This window comes from Mus caroli, unplaced genomic scaffold (genome assembly GCF_978045245.1).
Source record: "Mus caroli unplaced genomic scaffold, Mus_caroli_1 scaffold_6, whole genome shotgun sequence".
NCBI lineage: Eukaryota > Metazoa > Chordata > Mammalia > Rodentia > Muridae > Mus > Mus caroli.
This window is the reverse complement of record NW_028227261.1, coordinates 53,764,421-53,790,497: the sequence shown is the minus strand read 5'-3', so window position 1 is coordinate 53,790,497 and position 26,077 is coordinate 53,764,421. Positions and strand designations below refer to the sequence as shown.

The 26,077-nt window shown below is 41.4% G+C and overlaps 1 protein-coding gene across 1 annotated transcript; it reads left to right on the top strand.

Moving 5' to 3' along the window:
• Positions 1–15,893: 15,893 nt before the first annotated feature.
• Positions 15,894–18,673, top strand: LOC147004241 (PRAME family member 12-like). The gene is made up of 3 exons (XM_085838420.1): positions 15,894–16,180; positions 16,611–17,195; positions 18,094–18,673. Exons 1-3 carry the CDS (start codon positions 15,894–15,896, stop codon positions 18,671–18,673), a joined length of 1,452 nt encoding a protein of 483 aa, XP_085694546.1.
• The last annotated feature ends 7,404 nt before the right edge of the window (positions 18,674–26,077 follow it).

Below are 26,077 nucleotides of genomic sequence, written 5' to 3'. Positions count from 1 at the left end.
CAGAAAAACAGGAAAACACATCCAAACAGATGATGGAAGTGAACAAAACCATACTAGACCTAAAAAGGGAAGTAGACACAATAAAGAAAACCCAAAATGAGGCAACACTGGAGATAGAAAACCTAGGAAAGAAATCTGGAACCATAGATACGAGCATCAGCAACAGAATACAAGAGATGGAAGAGAGAATCTCAGGTGCAGAAGATTCCATAGAGAACATCGGCACAACAATCAAGGAAAATGTAAAATGCAAAAAGATCCTAACTCAAAACATCCAAGAAATACAGGAAACAATGAGAAGACCAAACCTATGGATAATAGGAGTTGATGAGAATGAAGATTTTCAACTCAAAGGACCAGCAAACATCTTCAACAAAATTATAGAAGAAAACTTCCCAAATCTAAAGAAAGAGATGCCCATGAACATACAAGAAGCCTACAGAACTCCAAATAGACTGGACCAGAAAAGAAATACCTCCCGACACATAATAATCAGAACAACAAATGCTCTAAATAAAGACAGAATACTAAAAGCAGTAAGAGAAAAAGGCCAAGTAACATATAAAGGCAAGCCTATCAGAATTAAACCAGATTTCTCACCAGAGACTATGAAAGCCAGAAGATCCTGGACGGATGTTATACAGACACTAAAAGAACACAAACTCCAGCCCAGGCTACTATACCCAGCCAAACTCTCAATTAACATAGATGGAGAAACCAAAGTATTCCACGACAAAACCAAATTCACACATTATCTCTCCACGAATCCAGTCCTTCAAAGGATAATAACAGAAAAAAAAAAAAAACATTACAAGGACAGTAACCACGCCCTAGAAATAACAAGAAGGTAATCCCTCAACAAACCTAAAAGAAGACAGCCACAAGAACAGAATGTCAACTTTAACAACAAAAATAACAGGAAACAACAATTACTTTTCCTTAATATTTCTTAATATCAATGGACTCAACTCCCCGATAAAAAGACATAGACTAACAAACTGGCTACACAAACAAGACCCAACATTTTGCTGCTTACAGGAAACTCATCTCAGAGAAAAAGATAGACACTACCTCAGAATTAAAGGCTGGAAAACAATTTTCCAAGCAAATGGTATGAAGAAACAAGCTGGAGTAGCCATTCTAATATCTGATAAGATTGACTTCCAACACAAAGTCATTAAAAAAGACAGGGAGGGACACTTCATACCCATCAAAGGTAAAATCCTCCAAGAGGAACTATCAATCCTGAATATCTATGCTCCAAATACAAAGGCAGCCACATTCATTAAAAAAACTTTAGTAAATCTCAAAGCACACATTGCACCTCATACAATAATAGTGGGAGACTTCAACACACCACTTTCACCAATGGACAGATCATGGAAACATAAACTAAACAGGGACACATTGAAACAAACAGTAATTATGAATCAAATGGATTTGGCAGATATCTACAGAACATTCTATCCTAAAACAAAAGGATATACCTTCTTTTCAGCACCTCATGGTACCTTCTCCAAAATTGACCACATAATTGGTCACAAAACAGGCCTCAACAGATACAAAAATATTGAAATTGTCCCATGCATCCTATCATATCACCATGGACTAAGGCTGATCTTCAATAACAAAATAAATAATAGAAAGCCAACATTCACGTGGAAACTGAACAACACTCTTCTCAATGATACCTTGGTCAAGGAAGGAATAAAGACAGAAATTAAGGACTTTTTAGAGTTCAATGAAAATGAAGCCACAACATACCCAAACTTATGGGATGCAATGAAAGCATTTCTAAGAGGAAAACTCATAGCTCTGAGTGCCTCCAAAAGGAAACTAGAGAGAGCACAGATTAGCAGCTTGACAACATACCTAAAAGCACTAGAACAAAAGGAAGCATATTCACCCAAGAGGAGTAGACAGCAGGAAATAATCCAACTCAGGGGCGAAATCAACCAAGTGGAATCAAGAACTATTCAAAGAAACAACCAATCAAGGAGCTGGTTCTTTGAGAAAATCAACAAGATAGATAAACTCTTAGCCAGACTCACTAGAGGGCACAGGGAAAGCATCCTAATTAACAAAATCAGAAATGAAAAAGGAGACATAACAACAGATCCTGAAGACATCCAAAACACCATCAGATCCTTCTACCAAAGGCTATACTCAACAAAACTGGAGAATCTGGATGAAATGGAGAAGTTCCTAGACAGATACCAGGTACCAAAGTTGAATCAAGATCAGGTTAATGATCTAAACAGCCCTATATCCCCCAAAGAAATAGAAGCAGTCATTAATAGTCTCCCAACTAAAAAAAGCCCAGGACCAGATGGGTTTAGTGCAGAGTTCTATCAGACCTTCAAAGAAGATCTAATCCCAGTTCTTCACAAACTATTCCACAAAATAGAAACAGAAGGTACTCTACCCAACTCATTCTATGAAGCCACAATTACTCTGATACCTAAACCACAAAAAGACCCAACAAAGATAGGAAACTTCAGACCAATATCCCTTATGAATATTGATGCAAAAATCCTCAATAAAGTTCTTGCTAACCGAATCCAAGAACACATCAAAACAATCATCCATCCTGACCAAGTAGGTTTCATCCCAGGGATGCAGGGATGGTTCAATATACGGAAATCCATCAACGTAATCCAGTATATAAAGAAACTCAAAGACAAAAACCACATGGTCATCTCGTTAGATGCGGAAAAAGCATTTGACAAGATCCAACACCCATTCATGATAAAAGTCTAAGAAAGATCAGGAATTCAAGGCCCATACCTAAACATGATAAAAGCAATCTACAGCAAACCAGTAGCCAACATCAAAGTAAACGGTGAGAAGCTTGAAGCAATCCCTCTAAAATCAGGGACTAGACAAGGCTGTCCACTTTCTCCATACCTATTCAACATAGTACTTGAAGTCCTAGCCAGATCAATTCGACAACAAAAGGAGATCAAAGGGATACAAATTGGAAAAGATGAAGTCAAAATATCACTTTTTGCAGATGATATGATAGTATATATAAGTGACCCTAAAAATTCCACCAGAGAACTCCTAAGCCTGATAAACAGCTTCGGTGAAGTAGCTGGATATAAAATTAACTCAAACAAATCAATGGCCTTTATCTACACAAAGAATAAACAGGCTGAGAAAGAAATTAGGGAAACAACAATCTTCTCAATAGTCACAAATAATATAAAATATCTTGGCGTGACTCTAACTAAGGAAGTGAAAGATCTGTATAATAAAAACTTCAAGTCTCTGAAGAAAGAAATTATAGAAGATCTCAGAAGATGGAAAGATCTCCCATGCTCATGGATTGGCAGGATCAACATTGTAAAAATGGCTATCTTGCCAAAAGCAATCTACAGATTCAATGCAATCCCCATCAAAATTCCAAATCAATTCTTCAACGAATTAGAAAGTGCAATCTGCAAATTCATCTGGAATAACAAAAAACCTAGGATAGCAAAAACTCTTCTCAAGGATAAAAGAACCTCTGGTGGAATCACCATGCCGGACCTAAAGCTCTACTACAGAGCAATTGTGATAAAAACTGCATGGTACTGGTATAGTGACAGACAAATAGACCAATGGAATAGAATTGAAGACCCAGAAATGAACCCACACACCTACGGTCACTTGATCTTCGACAAGGGAGCGAAAAACATCCAGTGGAAGAAAGACAGCATTTTCAACAAATAGTGCTGGCACAACTGGTTGTTAACATGTAGAAGAATGCGAATTGATCCATTCCTATCTCCTTGTACTAAGGTCAAGTCTAAGTGGATCAAGGAACTTCACATAAAACCAGAGACACTGAAACTTATAGAGGAGAAAGTGGGGAAAAGCCTTGAAGATATGGGCACAGGGGAAAAATTCTTGAATAGAACAGTAATGGCGTGTGCTGTAAGATCGAGAATTGACAAGTGGGACCTCATGAAACTGCAAAGCTTCTGCAATGCTAAAGACACCATCAATAAGACAAAAAAACCACCAACAGATTGGGAAAGGATCTTCACCTATCCTAAATCAGATAAGGGACTAATATCCAATATATATAAAGAACTCAAGAAGGTGGACACCAGAAAGTCAAATAACCCCATTAAAAAATGGGGCTCAGAACTGAACAAAGAATTCTCACCTGAGGAATACCGAATGGCAGAGAAGCACCTGAAAAAATGTTCAACATCCTTAATCATCAGGGAAATGCAAACCAAAACAACCCTGAGATTCCACCTCACACCAGTCAGAATGGCTAAGGTCAAAAATTCAGGTGACAGCAGATGCTGGCGAGGATGTGGAGAAAGAGGAACACTCCTCCATTGTTGGTGGGATTGCAAGCTTGTACAACCACTCTGGAAATCAGTCTGGCGGTTCCTCAGAAAATTGGACATAGTACTACCGGAGGATCCAGCAATACCTCTCCTGGGCATATATCCAGAAGATGTCCCAACCGGTAAAAAGGACACATGCTCCACTATGTTCATAGCAGCCCTATTTATAATAGCCAGAAGCTGGAAAGAACCCAGATGTCCCTCAACAGAGGAATGGATACAGAAATTATGGTACATTTACACAATGGAGTACTACTCAGCTATTAAAAAGAATGAATTTATGAAATTCATAGCCAAATGGATGGACCTGGAGGGCATCATCTTGAGTGAGGTAACACAATCAGAAAAGAACTCACACAATATGTTTTCACTGATAAGTGGATATTAGCCCAAAACTTAGGATACCCAAGATATAAGATACAATTTACTAAACGCATGAAACTCAAGAAGAATGAAGACCAAAGTGTGGACACTGTGCCCCTTCTTAGAATTGGGAACAAAACACCCAGGGACGGAGTTACAGAGACAAAGTTCATAGCTGTGATGAAAGGATGGACCATTTAGAGACTGCCATATCCAGGGATCCTTCCCATAAGCTGCTTCTAAATGCTGACACCATTGCATACACTAGCAAGATTTTGCTGAAAGGACCCAAATATAGCTGTCTCTTGTGAGATGATGCCGGGGCCTAGCAAACACAGGAGTGGATGTTCACAGTCAGCTATTGGATGTATCACAGGGCTCCTAATGGAAAAGCTAGGAGCTAAAGGGATCTGCAACCCTATTGTTGGAACAACATGATGTACTAACCAGAACCCCGGAGCTCTTGTCTCTAGCTGCATATGTATTGAAAGATGGCCTAGTCGGCCATCATTGGAAAGAGAGGCCCATTGGACTTGCAAACTTTATATGCCCCAATATAGGGGAATGCCAGGGCCAAAAGAATGGGAATGGGTGGGTAGGGAAGTAGGGGGCGCTATGGGGGACTTTTGGGATAGCATTGGAAATGTAACTGAGGAAAATATGTAATACAAATATTAAAAATTAAAAAAAAAATTGGACATAGTACTACTGGATGATCCCGCAATACCTCTCCTGGGCATATATCCAGAAGGTGTTCCAATCGGTAAGAAGGACACATGCTCCACTATGTTCATAGCAGCTTTATTTATAATAGCCAGAAGCTGGAAAGAACCCAGATGCCCCTCAACAGAGGAATGGATACAGAAAATCTGGTACATTTACACAATGGAGTACTACTCAGCTATTAAAAAGAATGAATTTATGAAATACCCAGCCAAATGTTTAGACATGGAGGGCATCATCCTGAGTGAAGTAACACAATCACAAAAGAACTCAAATGATATGTACTCACTGATAAGTGGATATTAGCCCAGAAACTTAGTATAGTGAGATATAAGATACAATTTGCAAAACACATGAAACTGAAGAAGAATGAAGACCAAAGTGTAGACACTTTGCCCCTTCTTAGAATTGGAAACCATACCCTTGGAGGTGAGACAAAAGGATAGACCATCTAGAGACTGCCATATCCAGGGATCCATCCCATAATTAGACTCCAAACAATGACAGCATTGCATACACTATCAAGCGTTGGCTGCAAGAACCCTGATATGGCTGTCTCTTGTGAGACTAGGTAGGGCCTAGCAAACACAAAAGTGGATGCTCACAGTCAGCTATTGGATGGCTCAAAGGGCCCCCAATGGAGGAGCTAGAGAAAGTATCCAAGGAGCTAAAGGGATCTGCAACCCTCTAGGTGCAACATGATGAACTAACCAGTACCCCAGAGCTCTTGACTCTAGCTGCACATGTATCAAAAGATGGCCTAGTCGGCCATCACTGGAAAGAGAGGCCCATTGGAAATGCAAACTTTATATGCCCCAGTATAGGGGAATGCTAGGGCCAAAAAAATGGGAATGGGTTGGTAGGGATCTGTGGGGTAGGGTGTTGGGGACTTTTCGAATAGCATTGGAAATGTAATTGAGGAAAATATGTAATAAAAAAAATTTTAAAACAAAAAAACAAAGTTTCAATGACAAAGGCTTGCTGACACTGGGAACCCAAAAATCCACTATAGTTTCCAATAGGCTAATATAGATATACTCTTGGCTAGAGCCATGGACAAGGCATCTCCTCTTGTGTGTTCCTCAAAACAAGATGGGGCTTACAGAGTTCAAAACAAGCCCGGAAACCAGATATGGTGACATAGGCCTTTAATCCTAGCAGTGGGAACCAGTGGCAGGTGGATCCCTGAGTTCCAGGTTAGGGTGTTCTACAGAGTCCAGAACAGCTAGAGATACACAAAGAAACTCGGTTTCACTCACACATAAACCCCAGGAAACACAGTTACACAGACACAGGCACACGGGCTCGCACATACACACAGACCTTGCCACAAAACCACCCTTGATTGTATCAATTGAAGTCTGAGTTAGAAATGAAATTTTTATCTCTGAAAACAAAACCTAACACAATAAAGATGACAGCTGTTGTTCAAAACCTTATCCTGTGGGCTAAAGACCATAACACCCATCTCCAGCCCTTCAATACCCCACCACCATCACCATGCTAGGCATGGAGCACAAAGCTTGTATTCATGCATTGAAGGTGGAATAGGGAGAACAGGTGTTCAAGAGCATCATTAGCTACATAACAATTACCAGACCAGCCTGGTATCAAGGGAAAAGACAAGAAAACAAAGGGAAAACCATCTTTCTTAAAGGGTGGATTTGGATCTTGGGTAGGTTCCTTCCACCCTCAGGCTCTTTGTTTGCTTTGCAGTCCTAGGGAGTATGTAGTCCTGACTGTCCTGGAACTCACTTTGTAGAACAGGGTGGCCCCAAACTCAGAAATCCACCTGTCTCTCCGTCCCAAGTGCTGGGATTAAAGGCATGTGCCACCACTGCCCGGCTGAGCCATGTCTTTCAACTCCATAATGATTCATGCTACAGGCAGCCAGGGACAGAGAACCATATACACCCAAAACAGGCTCCTAGAGGGGAGGTAGAAAGTGTAGTCCATGAGGAAATTCGCTACACTACTAAGGAGCTTAATGAGTTTGCTAATTCATTCAAACAGCAACCTGGTGAATATGTGTGGGAATGGATTTTAAGGGTGTGGGATAAGGGTGGAAGGAACATAAAACTAGAGCAGGCTGAGTTTATTGACATGGGCCCTCTGAGTAGAGATTCTAGGTTTAATACGGAAGCTCGCATGGTTAAAAAAGGTGTCAAAAGTTTGTTTGAATGGTTGGCTGAGGTGTTTATCAAAAGATGGCCTACTGGAAATGACTTGGAGATGCCTGATATTCCATGGCTTAGTGTTGATGAAGGGATTTTAAGACTTAGGGAAATTGCAATGCTAGAGTGGATATATTGTATAAAGCCTAATTGTCCACCATGGGAAGGTCCAGAAGATATGCCCTTCACCAGCTCTATAAGACGCAAATTGGTGAGAGGGGCACCAGCACATTTGAAGGGTTTTGTCCTTTCCCTTTTCCTTGTGCCAGATCTTAGCATTGGAGATGCTTCTGCTCAATTAGATGAATTAAATTCACTGGGTTTAGTTGGATTCCGAGGTAACAAGGGCCAGGTGGCAGCATTGAATCGTCGGAGACAAGGTGATTCTAGTTATTATAATGGACAGCGTAGACAAAAGAATGTTTATAATAACATACCCCATAATGGTCAGCACAGGAGAGGTGAAACTTATAATGGCATGACTCGCTTGGACCTTTGGTACTGGCTAATCAATCATGGTGTTTCCAGGAATGAAATACATAGGAAGCCTACTGCATATTTGTTTGATCTGTATAAGCAGAAAAATTCTCAAACAAATGAAAGAAAGGCTACAGTAGTTCGTGGTAAACAGCAGTCTCGGCCAGTGAGTCAATTTCCAGACTTGAGCCAGTTTGCAGATCCAGAACCCCTTGAATGAAGGGGTGGCCAGGTTCCCCTGAGGAAGGATCCTGATAAGACACCCAAAGGTTTTGCTGTTACCCTTTCTCCAGTTCTTCCCCAGAGGGACCTACGGCCTTTTACAAGGGTAACTGTACACTGGGGAAAAGGAAATAATCAGACTTTTCGGGGTCTGCTGGATACTGGTTCTGAGTTGACACTGATCCCAGGAGATCCCAAGAAACATTGTGGCCCTCCAGTTAAAGTAGGGGCCTATGGAGGGCAGGTGATTAATGGAGTTTTGACTGATGTCCGACTCACAGTAGGTCCAGTAGGTCCCCGGACACATCCTGTGGTGATTTCCTCAGTTCCAGAATGTATAATTGGGATAGATATACTCAGAAACTGGCAGAATTCTCATATTGGTTCCCTGAACTGTAGAGTGAGGGCTATTATGGTTGGAAAGGCCAAATGGAAGCCTTTAGAGTTGCCTCTGCCAAAGAAAATAGTGAATCAAAAACAGTATCGTATTCCTGGAGGCATTGCAGAAATTACTGCCACTATCAAGGACTTGAAAGATGCAGGGGTGGTGGTTCCCACCACATCTCCGTTTAACTCTCCTATCTGGCCAGTGCAGAAAACAGATGGATCATGGAGAATGACAGTTGATTATCGAAAACTAAATCAGGTAGTAACTCCAATTGCAGCTGCTGTACCAGATGTAGTTTCGTTACTTGAGCAAATTAACACATCTCCTGGCACCTGGTATGCGGCTATTGATCTGGCAAATGCCTTCTTCTCAGTACCTGTCCATAAGGACCACCAGAAGCAATTTGCTTTCAGTTGGCAAGGCCAACAGTATACCTTCACAGTTTTGCCTCAAGGATATATTAACTCTCCTGCCCTGTGTCATAATTTAGTTAGAAGGGATCTTGATCGTTTGGATCTTCCACAAAATATCACATTGGTGCACTATATTGATGACATTATGCTGATTGGACCAAGTGAGCAGGAAGTAGCAACCACTTTGGACTCATTGGTAACACATATGCGTATCAGAGGATGGGAAATAAATCCAACCAAAATTCAAGGACCATCTACCTCAGTGAAATTCTTAGGAGTCCAGTGGTATGGGGCATGCAGAGATATTCCTTCTAAGGTGAAAGATAAGTTATTGCACCTGGCCCCTCCTACAACCAAGAAAGAAGCACAACGTTTAGTGGGGCTATTTGGATTCTGGAGACAACACATCCCTCACTTGGGTGTGTTACTTAGGCCTATTTATCAAGTGACTCGGAAAGCCGCTAGCTTTGTGTGGGGCCTGGAACAGGAGAAGGCCCTTCAACAGGTCCAGGCTGCTGTGCAGGCTGCTCTACCACTTGGACCATATGACCCAGCAGACCCGATGGTACTTGAGGTGTCTGTGGCTGATAGAGATGCTGTTTGGAGCCTCTGGCAGGCCCCTGTAGGTGAATCACAGAAAAGACCTTTGGGATTTTGGAGCAAAGCTCTACCATCATCTGCAGACAACTATTCTCCCTTTGAAAAACAGCTCTTGGCCTGCTATTGGGCCTTAGTGGAAACTGAACGTTTGACAATAGGACACCAAGTTACTATGCGACCTGAATTACCCATCATGAGCTGGGTACTATCAGACCCTGCAAGTCATAAAGTGGGACGCGCACAGCAGCAGTCTATTATCAAATGGAAGTGGTATATACGTGATCGGGCCAGAGCAGGTCCTGAAGGCACAAGCAAGTTACATGAAGAAGTTGCTCAAATGCCTATGGTTTCTACTCCTGTTACAATGCCATCTGCTGCCAAGCATGCGCCTATAGCCTCATGGGGTGTTCCCTATGATCGACTGACCGAAGAGGAAAAGACTAGGGCCTGGTTTACTGATGGCTCTGCACGTTATGCAGGCACCACCCAGAAGTGGACAGCTGCAGCATTACAACCCCTTTCTGGGACAACTCTGAAAGACACAGGTGAAGGGAAATCTTCACAGTGGGCAGAACTTTGGGCAGTACACATGGTATTACAGTTTGTTTGCAAGAAGAAATGGCCAGATGTACGATTATTCACTGACTCGTGGGCTGTAGCCAATGGATTGGCTGGATGGTCAGGGACTTGGAAAGATCACAATTGGAAAATTGGTGAAAAAGACATCTGGGGAAGAAGTATGTGGATAGATCTCTCCAAATGGGCAAAGGATGTGAAGATATTTGTGTCCCATGTAAATGCTCACCAAAAGGTGACTTCAGCCGAGGAGGAGTTCAATAATCAAGTGGATAAGATGACCCGTTCTGTGGACAGTCAGCCTCTCTCCCCAGCCATCCCTGTCATTGCTCAATGGGCACATGAACAAAGTGGCCATGGTGGTCGAGATGGAGGTTATGCTTGGGCTCAGCAACACGGGCTTCCACTCACCAAGGCTGACCTGGCTACAGCTGCTGCTGATTGCCAGATCTGCCAACAGCAGAAACCAACACTGAGCCCCAGATATGGCACCATTCCTCGAGGTGACCAGCCAGCAACCTGGTGGCAGGTTGACTACATTGGACCACTTCCTTCATGGAAAGGACAGCGTTTTGTTCTTACTGGAGTAGATACTTATTCTGGCTATGGATTTGCCTTTCCTGCACGTAAGGCCTCTGCTAAAACCACCATTCATGGGCTGACAGAATGCCTTATCTATCGTCATGGTATTCCACACAGTATTGCTTCTGACCAAGGAACTCATTTCACAGCCAGAGAAGTACGACAGTGGGCCCACGATCATGGAATTCACTGGTCTTACCACGTTCCCCATCATCCTGAAGCAGCTGGCCTGATAGAAAGATGGAATGGCCTTTTGAAGACACAGTTACAGCGCCAATTAGGTGGTAACAGCTTGGAAGGCTGGGGTAGAGTTCTTCAGAAGGCAGTATATGCTTTGAATCAGCGCTCCATATATGGTACAGTTTCACCCATAGCCAGGATTCATGGGTCCAGGAATCAAGGGGTGGAAAAGGGAATAGTTCCACTTACTATCACTCCTAGTGACCCTCTAGGAAAATTTTTGCTTCCTGTCCCCATAACTCTAGGTTCTGCTGGCCTAGAAGTTTTGGCTCCAGAGAGGGGAGTGCTCCTACCAGGAGCTACAACAAACATTCCATTGAACTGGAAGCTCAGACTTCCCCCTGGTCATTTTGGGCTTCTAATGCCCTTAAACCAACAGGCTAAAAAAGGAATAACCGTGTTAGGAGGAGTGATAGATCCAGATTACCATGGGGAAATTGGATTACCTCTTCACAATGGAGGTAAGCAAGATTATGTCTGGAGTGTAGGAGATCCCTTAGGGCGTCTCCTAGTACTACCATGTCCTGTGATTAAAGTCAATGGGAAACTACAACAGCCTAATCCAAGCAGGATGACAAAGGACGCAGACCCATCAGGAATGAAGGTATGGGTCAATCCTCCAGGAAAAGAGCCAAGACCTGCTGAGGTGCTGGCCGAAGGTGAAGGAAATACAGAATGGGTAGTAGAGGAAGGTAGTTATAAATACCAATTAAGGCCACGTAACCAGTTGCAGAAACGAGGATTATAAAGTAATATGAATGCCCCATTGTAAATTTACAAATGCGTTTGCGATTGTACGAGGGATAGTTATATCATGTTAGGCGTATTCACAACATTGTTATTGTTTCATGTGAACATGAGATATTATTTGTGTCAAGTTGACAAGGGGTGGATTGTAGTGGCTATTCCTCGTTGTCAACTTGACTATATTTGGAATGAACTACAATCCAGAATTGGCTCACCAGTGACCCTTATCTGGAGGCTTGGAGATCCTTATCTGGATCTTGGTATGGAGATCTTGAGCCATAGTGGCTATGGATTCCAGAAGATTAAATCTCCGAGTTTAAGGAGATTTAATCTGGGCTACACCTTTCATCTGGGATTAAAGGTGTGGTGGAACACACCTTTAATCTGGGCTACACCTTCTGCTGGAGACAATATAAGGACATTGGAAGAAGGGAGTCTAGCTCTTGCTCCTTCGCCTGCTTGCCGTGTGAGACTGAGTAACTGCTAGATCCTTGAACTTCCATTCACAGCTGCGACTGAACCATTGTTGGGAATTGGGCTGCCGACTGTAAGTCATCAATAAATTCTTTTACTATATAGAGACTATCCATAAGTTCTGTGACTCTAGAGAACCCTGACTAATACACACCCCTTGTGTAGGTTACCATAGGTATACCACTTGGAGTCCCAGCTGTGCTCTCATCCTGCCAATGATTCCATCAAAGGCAGAGCTAGTACAGTCAAGGACAGAAAGAAATATGAAGGTGTAGTAGCCCACACCATCAATCCCAAGATAGAAGGTCGGAGACAGTTCTCTGAGGTTATGGGCAGCTTGTAATACAGAAATTTCAAGGAAGGCTGTGGCTGAACAGAGTAATTCTCACTCCTTTAAAAAAAAATCAAAGCCTAAAGAATAGAAGAAAACTCTGGTGTTTTACAGAGGAACATGTGGATGAATTCTAATGTAGTCTGCTCTTATAGTTCATTTTCTACATACAGATCTGATCAACCTGGTTACACACTAGAACACACCCTGTCATGGAGGCAGGAGCAATAATAAGACTTAGAGGTTATCTTTGGCTACGTAAGATCCAGACAAGTCTGAGCCACAATGTGAGACCACATCTAGAAAAATGAAAATAACTATGTAAAAATAAGCAATCCCACAATTCAGAGTTTATTGTGGCTACCGTGGATGATGGATCTGGAACTTGAAATCTAATCTTATTTCACACTTTCTCCTTAAAACCACACACAGGAGAATATATCCATAGATAAACAACTGTAGACACAAACACAAGAAGATTCACTCATGCTGGGCATGGTGGCCCACGCCTTTAATCCCAGCACTCCGGAGGCAGAGGCATTTGGATTTCTGAGTTCCAGGACAGCCTGGTCTACAAAGTGAGTGCCAGGACAGCCAGGGCTATACAGAGAAACCTTGATTTGAAAAAACACAACACAACAAAACAAAACAAAACAAAACAACACAAAGATTCAATCATGCAAACAGTGAAATGCAGCATTTCCAGATCAGTATTTTTGATTTCAAAAAAGAAGGTCTAAGCGGGGCGTTTTGGCGCATGCCTTAAATCCCAGCACATGGGAGGCAGAACCAGGCAGATTTCTGAGTTCGAGGCTAGCGTGGGGTACAGAGTGAGTTCCAGGACATCCAGGACTTCACAGAGAAACCATGTCTCTGAAAAAAAAAATAAATAAAAAATTAAAATTAAAAAGGAAGGTCTGATTCAATTAATCAACCATAGTAAAAATGAATCTTTAAACGGATTAAGTGGGTGGAGACTCAGTGGACCAATGAGAAAAAAAGATGTGGAAGGCGGAGCCACATGGGGATTGGGAAGGAGGGAGGTACTATAAAAGGGTCAGAGGATGCTGGGGGATGTCAGAGTCCTAAACCTTGGAGTCACTGTGTGGACCTGCTGGGAGTAGGAGCCTTGTAGCCACTGTCCATATCAGGTAAGAATTTTCTCTCCATACAGAGGCTCTTCCATGCTGGGCTAGCCTTACCACCATCCAGGTACAACTTCGTTTCTAATTTACAATGTTCAGACATGATAGACTTCAGTTTTAATGAGAAATAGGATTTCATGTGGATTTCTGCGGTTTTAAAGATAGGAACAAGCTTGGCTTAAACTCTCCAGCCTTCTGGTTCCATCCAGTTTTCTAGGTATAATCTGGAATTTCAGGTAGGATATTCTTTATAATTTAATCCTTCTGCAGTCTCTTAAATTATGTTTCACTGATTATGGTTTTGCAATTGTATCAACTGGCAATTCTTCTTACCTATATCTTACAAATTGTGCTGGGGAAGACTTCAGGCACACAATGCCAAAGTTCTAGCTATTGGCTTGTGTCCATGAAGCCACATCTGACCCAGGAACCAAGGCTGTAGGCATGTAGTTGCTTCTTCAGTCTTATCCAGGTGATTAGACATTGTATAAGATATGTCTATATCTTATATATGTATGTATGCATGAATGTAGGAAAATTTGTACAGAGTACCACACCTCAAAACTAGAATTAATGCACTGTGCACACATAGCACAATCAAGGCAAGCCTTGGCTACAAGAAGACACCTCACTTCTACTTGAAATAAAACAAAATGTAAGCTGGGCGTTGGTGGCACACGCCTTAAATCCCAGCACTCCGGAGGCAGAGGCAGACTGATTTCCGAGTTCGAGGCCAGCCTGGTCTACAAAGTGAGTTCCACGACAGCCAGGGCTATACAGAGAAACCCGGTCTCGAAAAACCAAAAAAAAAAAAAAAAAAAAAAAAAAAAAAAAAAAAAAAAGAAAAAAGAAATTAAACAAAATGAAATAGATGACCTGAAATTATTGCAGAATGGTAGAGTACTTGTGTAGTGGAAACAAACCCCAATACAAGATCACTTCAATGAAGATATTTAAAATCCTATTTCACTTGATTTCTCCCAACCTGAACTAGCATAAAGTATACTTTGTATATTAGACTGGTCTGAAATCCTCCCAGCTCTTCCTCTAAAACGTTTAAATTATGTATTCTAATAGGTTTGTGTGGGATTTATGCAGAGTTCTAAAAGAATAGTGCCCAGGCAAGCATAGTAGAAACACAACAACAAAAACAGAAAGCACCAAACACCCAACATTGCTAATCACAGGCCAGAGCATGGTCTGTGGGAGCAGCTCCATAATGTCTTCCATTCAGGATTATAAGGAGAGCCAACTCCCCAGAACCCCCTTTCTCAGGCAATACCATATTTTAAAGTATAAACAAAAAATTAGACGTATTGATAAATATTTTGTCTCATCTCTTTCATTGTCTGGACCCAACCTTCTCATGGGAAACTCCCCTCCCTTTAGCCTATGTACACTTGGCTTCTCCTCTAAGTCTCACATGACCAGTTGCTTTCATACAGTAGCCTGGCATTCCAAATGCTTTGGGGAAAGTCACATGTTTTACTTAGGTTTGGCATTTTAGATGTGGTCTGAGTGTATAGCCAGGTGTCCATGAATTTTACCTCATTTCCCCAAATCAATATAATATAGCCCAGCTTGCTCACACGAGCCTTCAAAGAGTTAAGTAATACATACAGACAAGCATCTCAAAGGTTCTCCTTAGCCCTTCTCAGGAGGGATCAATCTGTTGAAAGGATAACAAGGCTGGTTGGGTTTGTAACATCAGCACTATATTTTCTATAGGGCCTGCAAAGTTGTTCAGTGTCTTTTTCCTGTAACAAGACTCTGGCCATACTGTATGCTCCTGAATAACTCTTCTCACTAGGCTTGTGATTAAAAGGAGCAAGGGTTGGGATCCCCGTGGGACAATGGTTATCTTTTTCCACTGTGGGTGCTTAAAAGAGAATCTCCACGCTATGAGTGAACTTTTGGCTTGGAGACCACAAGATTGGATAGTTGGGCAGACTGAGTTCTCCATTATTGCCAAAGCATGGGCTCTGGCCCTCTGGTTCCTGTGATGGTGAGACATAGGAATTTCCAAAACTTAGCCTGAAATTATGTCTGCTAAATTCTTCACCAGGTTCCTTCTGACTGAATATCTGTCACGATGAGCACCTACAACCCTCCCACACTCCTGCAGCTGGCACTGGAGCGGGTGCTGAGGATGGATTCCATAGACTTCTCTGATCTGGAGGACCTGCCCATCACACTCTTCCCACCACTCTTCATAAAGGCCTTCAATAGCAGACACACAGAGATAATAAAGAAAATGGTGGTCACCTGGCCTTTTCCCTGCCTCCCTGTGGGGGCACTGCTTAAAACCGCTGATGTGGAGATGCTGCAAGCTGTGCTGGATGGCATAGATATACTGCTGTCACCGAATGTTAGTCTCAGGTAAGCAAAGCCAATGGAGGCTAGAAGGGGAATCATAGGGTAAGACACACATGAGTGCAGGAAGAATGGGGTCAAACAGGACAGAGGCTAATGATGTCATTGACATGCAGGTCTATAGAATTATTATTCAAATTGAAAGCTGATCTAGAAGACAGTAATAGATCAAGATGGCTCAGAGTACAAGTAGCCATGGTAGGATGAGCTTTTATGTGGCTTTCCTACAGATACTAGATATGGAAGAGACACAAGCCAAGAGCAACTGAATGGAGGGAAGCGGGGCATGTCTCCAGATGCAGCTCATGCAGTGTCCTTGCCTGCCTGGTGTGAGGTGCTATGATGGAGCTGACATTAGACAAGTGGGATCCAAGCTGACTCCATGTTGGTTCCTGTTTTACATTATGAAACTTCACTTTTTTTTCCCTCACAGAAGAAGGAAGCTTCAAGTCGTGGATATGAGAGATGTGCACCAGGATTTCTGGGATGTATGGACTGGAAAAAACGATGGAGTCCACTCAGCAGAGAAAGGGAGAAAGGAACAAATTTCAAAGCACATTCCTAAATATGCACTGAGGAGGCGTTTGAAGGTGGTCACTGACCTGAGCCTCTTCTTTTTACTGAACAAACGCCAAACATGCTTTCTACAATGGGCCCAGCAGAGAAAAGAGTCTGTGAGGCTATGCTGTCTGAAGATGAAGATTTTTGCCTTCCCAGTGGAGATTATTAGAAGGATCTTGAACATTTTTCAGCCAAACTATATCGAGGAATTGGAAATATACACAAATCAGGTCCTATCCTTTCTAAGCAGCTTTGCCCCTTGCTTTGGACAGATGAGAAATCTTCTCAGATTCCATCTATGTCAAATGTACTTGATGTCAGGTAGTGGTGTGTATAGATTTGCAGAGGTAAAAAATGGTGCTGCCAAATTCCTTTCTCCATTCTCCAAACTCAAGTGTCTCCAGCATCTCTCCATGAATGCTGTCTACTTTCCCAGGGACCTCATTAAACACTTGTTCAGGTAAGGAAAGATGGGGACCTGTTACTGCTATGGCAATAAACCTTTGCCTTTACTTTAAGCACTAATGGGAATCTAAGGCATGCCAGTCATAGAGTATATTACAATGATGGACTTATTACATTATCAAACTGTGGATTGTTTCCTTCTTAATGAAGCTCACTTGATTCAATCCCCACTCTTTTAATAGAATCTGAACTATGGTAGGGGATATTGAGAGAGCTGCCTTGCATGCATGTCCATTGTCCAGGTCAGATGCATTAAATGTGCTTTGCAAAATTCTCTTTCAGATCCAGGCAAAAGTGATACAAGGAAACAGGACAGAGCAGAGGGCCCTGATAAGGGGAGGCTCCACACCTGCCCTCTATAAAGATAGATGAGACCAGGAACCAGTTTGTTCCTCTATTGGAGTCAGTCAGCCTTTCATTTACCCTAAAGGAAAGGGTGGTTTGAACACAAGTTGGGACTAAGTACATGGGAAATCTGCTACACTCGGTGGGGGTCATCAGTGTAAATGGTGAAACATTGCAATCATAAATAAAGATAGTGGAGACAGCAGGAACATGGATAAACTCTGCAGGACACGGGCCAAGATGTTGCCAGAACATGTCAATGCTGGATCTTTCTAGTTATGGTCTCCTGGCATGATGGGGCAAGCTCTAGTTCTCTGACAGTGTGAAGAAGGAGAGTTGCATATCTATGGTATAAGCCAACTCCATATGATTGTAATATACCTCAGTAGACAATGTTAAGAATAGATACCAACATGCTGTATCCCCAAGGTGGATTTTCAAGATAAGCATAGACTGACACTACATATATAGCTTCTCTGTGTCATTGTCAATCTTACTAGTGTCCTCCAGGACCATGAGCCAGAACCAATTTCTTGTTCTTTTTCTAGATGCCTGAATAGCCCCTTGGAGTCCTTGTCTATGAATCTCTGCCAACTCTCAAAGTCAAACGTCAAGCACATGTCAGACTGTCAGAGCCTCTATCAATTGAAACACCTGCAATTCTTTGGTGTAGAGTTTCCCAAGTCAGGTTTCAAGAGTCTCCAAATTCTCCTAAAGAATGTATCTGAAACTCTGCAGACCCTGAAGTTTGACCACTGCAAGATGAATGACTCTCAACTCAAAGTCCTCTTGCCTGCCCTGAGCCAGTGCTCACAGCTCACCGTGGTCAATTTCTGTGACAATGACTTCTCCAATCTTGTGCTGAAAGACCTTCTGAAATGCATGGCCAATCTAAGTAAGTTGTGTGAGGAGCAGTACCCTGCCCCTCTAGAGTGCTATGATCACCTGCATAATGTTGTGGTAGAGCAATTTGTCCAACTGTGTCCTAAGCTCATGGATATACTTATGGCCAAAAGGCAGCCCAAGACAATCACCTTTGCTACAGACACCTGCTCGCATTGTTTGAGGCGCTGCATCTATGACAGGAAGACTAGCCTTTGCCATTGTTGGCAGCAAATAGAAGTTTGATTCTGGATGCTGGGAAATGAAACCTGATCACCTTCCAGTTCAATTCAGCCACAGAAAGTTAGAGACAAAATAACAGGTTTGTCATGCCTCAGACCCACTGTGGATTCCTAGTCTCACTTTGCTGACAACATTCTATTATTGTTTTTGTTATATTTATTTATTTCAAATCCAGACTTGACCTGCATCCCAGTCCCTCCTGTCACAAAAAGATTTGCAGAGGCAAAAATGGAGAAAAGGCTACCAGTGTTCTTTAAGACATAGAGTAACTTTTGCAGTGAAGTTTTCTATGGTGGGAATTCCCTCTCCTGCATCTTTTGGTTCATTGCCTCTAGATACAGCTTCACAAGAAAAGTTTTTCTACAGCCTTGTAGCTCTGCCTCTGCAACTGAGCACTGCTCTGTTACACACACACACACACACACACACACACACACACACACCATGTTTTAGGTTGTGTTGTCCAGATGGTACCAGCCTATAGAGCAAACTCATTTTCTATTAATACTCTACTGAGTATTTGTCTATCAGGTGTGTACCCTATCTCAAAATTCCCCACCTAAGGGGCAGGATTTGTGGCCCAACAGAATAGAGCATGTGCTACACTCTTAGACCACTTAGAATTCTTTCCTGGTACCAACATGTAGGCTCTCATCCATCTAGCTCTGTGTAATTCCATGTCCATTCCATCCTATGATCACTTCTGACCTCCTATGTATGTGAGGCTCATAAGTGCATGCAAGCAAAACTTACAATTCACACAGAGAATTACAGACCTGCGGGATGCAGTTCAGACATCATTCTCATATCAGGTATGACCCTACTAGCTTCCCCACATCAAGCACCCAATAATCTTTAATGTAGAAGGAAAACTCACCCTTATAGTCACAACACCTCTCCATCCTTCCTCACCTGAGAAACTCTGAAACATGGTGTCTTTGAAAGCAGACTCTGTTCCCTAGTGCCTCAGCTAACCCAAGCACAGAAACAGACAAGAGCTGAGACGCCTGAAAGGCTTTTGCTTTCCTCAACAGAAGAAAACAAAGCCAAATGATGTCTTCACCATCAATTACAGCGTGTGCGTAGTCTCAGATGATCATCTTACAGATATTGAACAATTTGTTTCTCATTGTGCTGAGAGCTGAAAATATAGTTCTGCAAAGCAGGTTGAGTAACTTCAGCACAGAGGGGCTTATGCAGGGCAATGAATAGCTCAAGCTGACCTCAGATACAATGCAAATTAGAGATCAACTTGGGCTACATGACAACTTGTGTGAAAGATAAAATAAAATAAATGTGTGCATATGTGTTCTCCTATCCGGCCCTCATGAATTGAAATGACAATTTATTTTCTTTCATTAATATGGTTCATTGTATCCTTTGTTTTTTTGTTTTGTTTTGTTTTTGTTATGTTTTCAAATGGATTTTTTTTTCTGTTCATGTATCATTTATTCATTACAGAAAACAAGTGTCTACAATGAGTCATATCCTGTATAAGATGCTTAGGAAAAAAATAAAGTACAGACCGTTACTCTCAAGGAGTTCCCAGAATAGTAGCATCAGAAGATATGGTAAAATACATGCTGATCACTGTTATATCAGACCTATGTTCAATATCTTGACTAAACAAAAGGGGATGTTTTAATTTTCTTCAAGAACTCAAGCAACTTTTCACAAAGAAGATAATTTTGGAATGGTTTATATAAGTAAATGAATATCCTCAATAGAATTGGTAAGGATGTTATAACTAAGATGGTAGGTAAAAACAGTAGCTAAGTTATTTTTTTTTATATTTTTATTACATATTTTCCTCAATTACATTTCCAATACGATCCCAAAAGTCCCCCATAGCGCCCCCCACTTCCCTACCCACCCATTCCCATTCTTTTGGCCCTGGCATTCTCCTATATTGGGGCATATAAAGTTTGCAAGTCCAATGGGCCTCTCTTTCCATTGATGGCCGACTAGGCCATTTTTCGATACATATGCAGCTAGAGACAAGAGCTCCAGGGTTCTGGTTAGTACATCATGTTGTTCCAACAATAGGGTTGCAGATCCCTTTAGCTCCTTGGGTACTTTCTCTAGCTTCTCCATTGGGAGCCCTGTGATACATCCAATAGCTGACTGTGAACATCCACTCCTGTGTTTGCTAGGCCCCGGCATCGTCTCACAAGAGACAGCTATATTTGGGTCCTTTCAGCAAAATCTTGCTAGTGTATGCAATGGTGTCAGCGTTTAGAAGCTGATTATGGGACGGATCCCTGGATACAGCAGTCTCTAAATGGTCCATCCTTTCATCACAGCTACGAACTTTGTCTCTGTAACTCCTTCCCTGGGTGTTTTGTTCCTAATTCTAAGAAGGTGCACAGTGTCCACACTTTGGTCTTCATTCTTCTTGAGTTTCATGTGTTTATCAAATTGTATCTTATATCTTGGGTATCCTAAGTTTTGGGCTAATATCCACTTATCAATGAATACATATTGTGTGAGTTCTTTTGTGATTGTGTTACTTCACTCAAGATGATGCCCTCCAGGTCCATCCATTTGGCTAGGAATTTCATAAATTCATTCTTTTTAATAGCTGAGTAGTACTCCATTGTGTAAATGTACCATAATTTCTGTATCCATTCCTCTGTTGAGGGACATCTGGGTTCTTTCCAGCTTCTGGCTATTATAAATAGGGCTGCTATGAACATAGTGGAGCATGTGTCCTTTTTACCGGTTGGGACATCTTCTGGATATATGCCCAGGAGAGGTATTGCTGGATCCTCCGGTAGTACTATGTCCAATTTTCTGAGGAACCGCCAGACTGATTTCCAGAGTGGTTGTACAAGCTTGCAATCCCACCAACAATGGAGGAGTGTTCCTCTTTCTCCACATAGTCGCCAGCATCTGCTGTCACCTGAATTTTTGATCTTAGCCATTCTGACTGGTGTGAGGTGGAATCTCAGGGTTGTTTTGGTTTGCATTTCCCTGATGATTAAGGATGTTGAACATTTTTTCAGGTGCTTCTCTGCCATTCGGTATTCCTCAGGTGAGAATTCTTTGTTCAGTTCTGAGCCCCATTTTTTAATGGGGTTATTTGACTTTCTGGAGTCCACCTTCTTGAGTTCTTTATATATATTGGATATTAGTCCCTTATCTGATTTAGGATAGGTGAAGATCCTTTCCCAATCTGTTGGTGGTTTTTTTGTCTTATTGATGGTGTCTTTAGCCTTGCAGAAGCTTTGTAGGTTCATGAGGTCCCACTTGTCAATTCTCGATCTTACAGCACAAGCCATTACTGTTCTATTCAGGAATTTTTCCCCTGTGCCCATATCCTCAAGGCTTTTCCCCACTTTCTCCTCTATAAGTTTCAGTGTCTCTGGTTTTATGTGAAGTTCCTTGATCCACTTAGACTTGACCTTAGTACAAGGAGATAGGAATGGATCAATTCGCATTCTTCTACATGTTAACAACCAGTTGTGCCAGCACCATTTGTTGAAAATGCTGTCTTTCTTCCACTGGATGTTTTTAGCTCCCTTGTCGAAGATCAAGTGACCATAGGTGTGTGGGTTCATTTCTGGGTCTTCAATTCTATTCCATTGGTCTATTTGTCTGTCACTATACCAGTACCATGCAGTTTTTATCACAATTGCTCTGTAGTAGAGCTTTAGGTCCGGCATGGTGATTCCACCAGAGGTTCTTTTATCCTTGAGAAGAGTTTTTGCTATCCTAGGTTTTTTGTTATTCCAGATGAATTTGCAGATTGCACTTTCTAATTCGTTGAAGAATTGATTTGGAATTTTGATGGGGATTGCATTGAATCTGTAGATTGCTTTTGGCAAGATAGCCATTTTTACAATGTTGATCCTGCCAATCCATGAGCATGGGAGATCTTTCCATCTTCTGAGATCTTCTATAATTTCTTTCTTCAGAGACTTGAAGTTTTTATTATACAGATCTTTCACTTCCTTAGTTAGAGTCACGCCAAGATATTTTATATTATTTGTGACTATTGAGAAGGGTGTTGTTTCCCTAATTTCTTTCTCAGCCTGTTTATTCTTTGTGTAGAGAAAGGCCATTGATTTGTTTGAGTTAATTTTATATCCAGCTACTTCACCGAAGCTGTTTATCAGGCTTAGGAGTTCTCTGGTGGAATTTTTAGGGTCACTTATATATACTATCATATCATCTGCAAAAAGTGATATTTTGACTTCATCTTTTCCAATTTGTATCCCTTTGATCTCCTTTTGTTGTCGAATTGCTCTGGCTAGGACTTCAAGTACAATGTTGAATAGGTATGGAGAAAGTGGACAGCCTTGTCTAGTCCCTGATTTTAGAGGGATTACTTCAAGCTTCTCACCATTTACTTTGATGTTGGCTACTGGTTTGCTGTAGATTGCTTTTATCATGTTTAGGTATGGGCCTTGAATTCCTGATCTTTCCAAGACTTTTATCATGAATGGGTGTTGGATCTTGTCAAATGCTTTTTCCGCATCTAAGGAGATGACCATGTGGTTTTTGTCTTTGAGTTTGTTTATATACTGGATTACGTTGATGGATTTCCGTATATTGAACCATCCCTGCATCCCTGGGATGAAACCTACTTGGTCAGGATGGATGATTGTTTTGATGTGTTCTTGGATTAGGTTAGCAAGAACTTTATTGAGGATTTTTGCATCAATATTCATAAGGGATATTGGTCTGAAGTTTTCTATCTTTGTTGGGTCTTTTTGTGGTTTAGGTATCAGAGTAATTGTGGCTTCATAGAATGAGTTGGGTAGAGTACCTTCTGTTTCTATTTTGTGGAATAGTTTGTGAAGAACTGGGATTAGATCTTCTTTGAAGGTCTGATAGAACTCTGCACTAAACCCATCTGGTCCTGGGCTTTTTTTAGTTGGGAGACTATTAATGACTGCTTCTATTTCTATGGGGGATATAGGGCTGTTTAGATCATTAACCTGATCTTGATTCAACTTTGGTACCTGGTATCTGTCTAGGAACTTCTCCATTTCATCCAGGTTCTCCAGTTTTGTTGAGTATAGCCTTTGGTAGAAGGATCTGATGGTGTTTTGGATGTCTTCAGGATCTGTTGTTATGTCTCCTTTTTCATTTCTGATTTTGTTAATTAGGATGCTTTCCCTGTGCCCTCTAGTGAGTCTGGCTAAGGGTTTATCTATCTTGTTGATTTTCTCAAAGAACCAGCTCCTTGATTGGTTGATTCTTTGAATAGTTTTTCTTGTTTCCACTTGGTTGATTTCACCCCTGAGTTTGATTATTTCCTGCCGTCTACTCCTCTTGGGTGAATTTGCTTCCTTTTGTTCTAGTGCTTTTAGGTGTGTTGTCAAGCTGCTAATGTGTGCTCTCTCTAGTTTCCTTTTGGAGGCACTCAGAGCTATGAGTTTTCCTCTTAGAAATGCTTTCATTGCGTCCCATAAGTTTGGGTATGTTGTGGCTTCATTTTCATTGAACTCTAAAAAGTCCTTAATTTCTTTCTTTATTCCTTCCTTGACCAAGGTATCATTGAGAAGAGTGTTGTTCAGTTTCCACGTGAAGGTTGGCTTTCTATTATTTATTTTGTTATTGAAGATCAGCCTTAGTCCATGGTGATCTGATAGGATGCATGGGACAATTTCAATATTTTTATATCTGTTGAGGCCTGCTTTGTGACCAATTATGTGGTCAATTTTGGAGAAGGTACCATGAGGTGCTGAGAAGAAGGTATATCCTTTTGTTTTAGGATAGAATGTTCTGTAGATATCTGCCAGATCCATTTGATTCATAATTTCTCTTAGTTTCACTGTGTCCCTGTTTAGTTTCTGTTTCCATGATCTGTCCATTGGTGAAAGTGGTGTGTTGAAGTCTCCCACTATTATTGTATGAGGTGCAATGTGTGCTTTGAGCTTTACTAAAGTTTCTTTAATGAATGTGGCTGCCTTTGTATTTGGAGCATAGATATTCAGGATTGATAGTTCCTCTTGGAGGATTTTACCTTTGATGAGTATGAAGTGTCCCTCCCTGTCTTTTTTAATGACTTTGGGTTGGAAGTCAATCTTATCAGATATTAGAATGGCTACTCCAGCTTGTTTCTTCATGCCATTTGCTTGGAAAATTGTTTTCCAGTCTTTCATTCTGAGGTAGTGTCTATCCTTTTCTCTGAGATGAGTTTCCTGTAAGCAGCAAAATGTTGGGTCTTGTTTGTGTAGCCAGTTTGTTAGTCTATGTCTTTTTATCGGGGAGTTGAGTCCATTGATATTAAGAGATATTAAGGAAAAGTAATTGTTGTTTCCTGTTATTTTTGTTGTTAAAGTTGGCATTTTGTTCTTGTGGCTGTCTTCTTTTAGGTTTGTTGAGGGATTACCTTCTTGTTGTTTCTAGGGCGTGGTTCCTGTCCTTGTATTGGTTTTTTTCTGTTATTATCCTTTGAAGGGCTGGATTCTTGGAGAGATAATGTGTGAATTTGGTTTTGTCGTGGAATACTTTGGTTTCTCCATCTATGTTAATTGAGAGTTTGGCTGGGTATAGTAGCCTGGGCTGGAATTTGTGTTCTTTTAGTGTCTGTATAACATCCGTCCAGGATCTTCTGGCTTTCATAGTCTCTGGTGAAAAATCTGGTGTAATTCTGATAGGCTTGCCTTTATATGTGACTTGGCCTTTTTCTCTTACTGCTTTTAGTATTCTATCTTTATTTAGAGCATTTGTTGCTCTGATTATTATGTGTCGGGAGGTATTTCTTTTCTGGTCCAGTCTATTTGGAGTTCTGTAGGCTTCTTGTATGTTCATGGGCATCTCTTTCTTTAGATTTGGGAAGTTTTCTTCTATAATTTTGTTGAAGATGTTTGCTGGTCCTTTGAGTTGAAAATCTTCATTCTCATCCACTCCTATTATCCGTAGGTTTGGTCTTCTCATTGTGTCCTGTATTTCTTGGATGTTTTGAGTTAGGATCTTTTTGCATTTTATATTTTCCTTGATTGTTGTGCCGATGTTCTCTATGGAATCTTCTGCACCTGAGATTCTCTCTTCCATCTCTTGTATTCTGTTGCTGATGCTCGTATCTATGGTTCCAGATTTCTTTCCTAGGGTTTCTATCTCCAGTGTTGCCTCATTTTGGGTTTTCTTTACTGTGTCTACTTCCCTTTTTAGGTCTAGTATGGTTTTGTTCATTTCCATCATCTGTTTGGATGTGTTTTCCTGTTTTTCTGTAAGGACTTCTACCTGTTTGATTATGTTATCCTGTTTTTCTTTAAGGATTTGTAACTCTTTAGCAGTGTTCTCCTGCAATTCTTTAAGGGATTTTTCTGCTTCCTCTTTATTGTCTTCTGCCTGTTTAGCAGTGTTCTCCTGCATTTCTTTAAGTGTGTTATTAAAGTCCTTCTTGAAGTTCTCTATCATCATCAGGAGGTATGCTTTTAGATCCGTGTCTAG

Coding starts and splice junctions, on each gene's coding strand:
- LOC147004241 (XM_085838420.1), top strand. CDS start 15,894: ATGAGCACCTACAACCCTCCCACACTCCTGCAGCTGGCACTGGAGCGG. Junction 16,181..16,610: donor TCACCGAATGTTAGTCTCAG/GTAAGCAAAGCC, acceptor CCCTCACAGAAG/AAGGAAGCTTCAAGTCGTGG. Junction 17,196..18,093: donor CTCATTAAACACTTGTTCAG/GTAAGGAAAGAT, acceptor TTCTTTTTCTAG/ATGCCTGAATAGCCCCTTGG.